The sequence below is a fragment of the Aythya marila genome (genome assembly GCF_965140915.1).
Source record: "Aythya marila genome assembly, chromosome: 2".
In the NCBI taxonomy this organism is placed as follows: Eukaryota; Metazoa; Chordata; class Aves; order Anseriformes; family Anatidae; genus Aythya; species Aythya marila.
In genome coordinates, this window is record NC_139043.1 from 23,428,592 (window position 1) to 23,431,852 (window position 3,261).

At 33.1% G+C, this 3,261-nt stretch overlaps 1 protein-coding gene across 1 annotated transcript in view; it reads left to right on the top strand.

The window, feature by feature from the left end:
- Window positions 1-3,261, top strand: part of ZNF804B (zinc finger protein 804B) — a gene marked incomplete at its 3' end in the record, with an annotated part of 239,544 nt that overhangs the window by 232,595 nt on the left and 3,688 nt on the right. The window contains exon 3 of the mRNA XM_082753212.1: window positions 748-878. Within this exon, the coding sequence (XP_082609338.1) occupies window positions 748-878 (131 nt within the window). The remainder of the gene's footprint in view (window positions 1-747; window positions 879-3,261) is intronic.

The following is a 3,261-nucleotide window of genomic DNA, read 5'->3' on the forward strand; positions in this document are numbered from 1 at the left end:
TTTTTTTTTAGAGGATATTTTTGACACTTTCTGTTTTTGGTCTTCTTTTATTTCACTTTGCCTTACACTATCAGCACCACAAAACCATGTAATAAAAACGTAATAAAGGTAAAGAATTGTGCTTTCTCCAGTAGGAATTATCTGACTTATAGGTGTATGAGGTGATCCAGAAAATTTGTGAATATACCCATAAAAGAGTTTCCTGATGGAATGTTTCAGACAGTAGTTCTCTCCTTTACATAACAAATTCAGTCTTAAAAAGCTACAGAACCGACACAGAGACACATATACATCCATGCATACCTGTGCATGTATAGAGATATATAAAATACACACACAAACTCAGATTTATTCCAGTATATGGCTATGGATTGAATTCCAACTGACTGAATATGACAGGAGAACTGCAACTGAATTAAATGAAGGCTAGTTTTGTGCATGTATTTATACACAACAGAAGATATGTGCATGCATAAGACAAATACATTTCATAATTAAAATCTGCATCTATGAATGAAGGTTTCATTCATAAGTGGGTATATATCAACTAAGTAGTGATGGCTCAATCATATTATTTTGTTGGGCAAAAATAAAATTTTCAATATCTTCTTAGAGTAATAGCATTTTAAGTATATTCTTTCTGTCCATTTATATACTAGCTTCACCAAAAGCAAATAAATTGAGTTAGAGGTAATGCATATGCTGTTTACATATATAATCCCTTTTCTTTTTGCTTTTTTCACACAGAGATTGAAAGATTTGAAACAAAGGGAATTTGCTCGAAACGTGGCTTCAAAGTCATGGAAAGATGAGAAGAAACAGGAAAAAGCACTCAAGCGGCTCCACCAGCTCGCAGAGTTACGGAAACAATCAGAATGGCAAGTTTTTAAAACATATTACATTTTAATGCCCACTTTCCTCAATCCCAAAAGAAATCTCCAAATTTTTACTCCTACACTCTGTAATGCACAGAGATTGTATGTATCATAACCTGCTTTCAGCTATCCCCAACTCCTAATGTTCCTGTTCTGTAAACCATAAAATTGAAAGTCCCTGAATTAATTACATGCTATTTGAGGGTTTGTGTTTTTCCCTCCTGTAACCAGTTAATCTAATCTGTTCTGAACTGAGTGGTTTGGAGATGATTTTATATCACCATTTTACCTTATTAGAACTGACCCATGTAGATTAGTATAAATGTCTTATCATTTTGTAGTAAGCTAACACGAGAGGAAAGCCACCCTTTTAACACTGGTCTGCTGATGCCTGGTCTGTGAATCATTTCATTATTTTCAATATACTGAGATTATTCTCTCAGTTTCTTTGTACACTAATGGAAATATCATTATGTGAATGGAAAAAAAGTAATTAACTCAGTTAAGTTTACCCAGCACTGTTAGTTCTACTGATGCATATCAAGATACAGTATGAAGTTTACAATAATAAAGCCTTACATTTGAGAAATCCCCTTTGTTTAATGACACTGAATGCTTCAGCAGAATAGATTGCTAACAGACCAATTGTTTATGTTAATCTATGACAGTAATGAGTTAATTAGATAATTAAACTGGCATCCTTTTTAATTCATATCAATTTTACAATACCCTAGAAATAATAACATCGAGAGTTTATTATACACTCATTTTGGCCAATGTAATTGCTTTTAAGTAATCTGCTGAAATATAACAGTTTAGTGTTAATGTATCACTTTTATGGTTACAACTCCATTTTCATACAGTTCTACTGAAAAAAAAATGTAACTGCCTGTGGAAAGATGCCTTTATGTCTATGTACTTGGAGATGTAGTTTCAGATAGACTGATAAGATCAATAGTAAAAAATCAGGTCTGAATGAGACAGGAAGGGAACAACTGGGTCTGCTTATAGAAAGAGCTACAAGTCCCATATCCATTACAGAGAACCTGGAAATACAGCATGTGCCATTCCTGTTGGTAATGACAGATGAATTCAGGGATGGCTCAGATGTGCAATCTTGGTTGTTGTTCAGGTAAGACAGAAAGTCAGCCTCGCTAGGCAAGTTTGTGCACACACACAACTGTTATTGTCCCTGAATACTGTGTCTCAGGTTCCAGCAGGGTACTTTATAACAAGCTAATACAATCTGACAACAAAATTACTGTTAATCTGGTGCACAGAAAAACTGCGGGGGGAAAAAAAAAAAAAAGAAAAAAAAAAAAAAAAAACTTTATTTTGCTATTCCAAGGAGACTTTCAAAAAGATCTCTTTATGTACTTTCTACAAGACAGAATTCCTTCCTGATGTACAAATAAGGGTGGATTTGTATCTTCTGATGCTGTTTGTGGCAAATGCAAATTCATTTTCAGATATGCATATATATTCTCTTACTCTGAGGTGACCCTACCCCAGGGAGTCTTTATGTTGGAGATCAATGCTTTTTTATAGCACTTATAAAACATGCTAGCCTATTTATAGATAACTGCTATGCAGATCTGGCAGTTGTAATTTACTTACAGATGTTTAAAATATTTTCTAATTTTTAATCAAACTCTTTACTGAAGCTGCTTCCATGATCGTTTCATGTAAGTGAATTGTAGGCTTTGATAGCAAAAGTAGATAATTTATCTAATGAAATGCATGTTTAAAATATTACTTTGAATAACATTTTTTTGTTGGCTATGTACATCTCATCTCTAATGGAAAAAGACAGTAGTCATTCCAGTCATTCCATACATTTAAACATCAGCTGAAAATAATCAACCATTCACCATGTTTGTTAAGTTTTCCTTAGAATACTTTGATTTTTGTTTAAAAGTGTGGGAAAAGTAAACCCCAGATTTAAAATCAGAGAGTTTAGTGGAAGAATAAAAATGTAATTAATTGAAATAAAATACAGGAGGAGAAAATACAACAAAGAAAGTCAAATGGTGTTCGATAATGAGAGTGCTGATGTTGCCATTAATATTGATGGAAATCCACCTTGTGTCCTTTCCCCCACCAATGTTTGGACATAGTATTAGCATTAATATCTCTGAATATTTCACAAAATCATTTATTGTGGAATAATATAAAGGTAAAATAAAATTTGCTCTTTAACCTACACACACACATGAAGAAAGCAGAATACTGCCTTTTCTGCTACAAAGGCTGATTCTGCAGATGTTATGGGTGGAAGTGTCTTATGAGTGGCACTCTTTTACCAAACATGTATTGCCAAATGCGTGTTCTATTTTAATTTGGTTACTTAATTAATACAACCGTGTTTTTATTTATTTTCTTACAG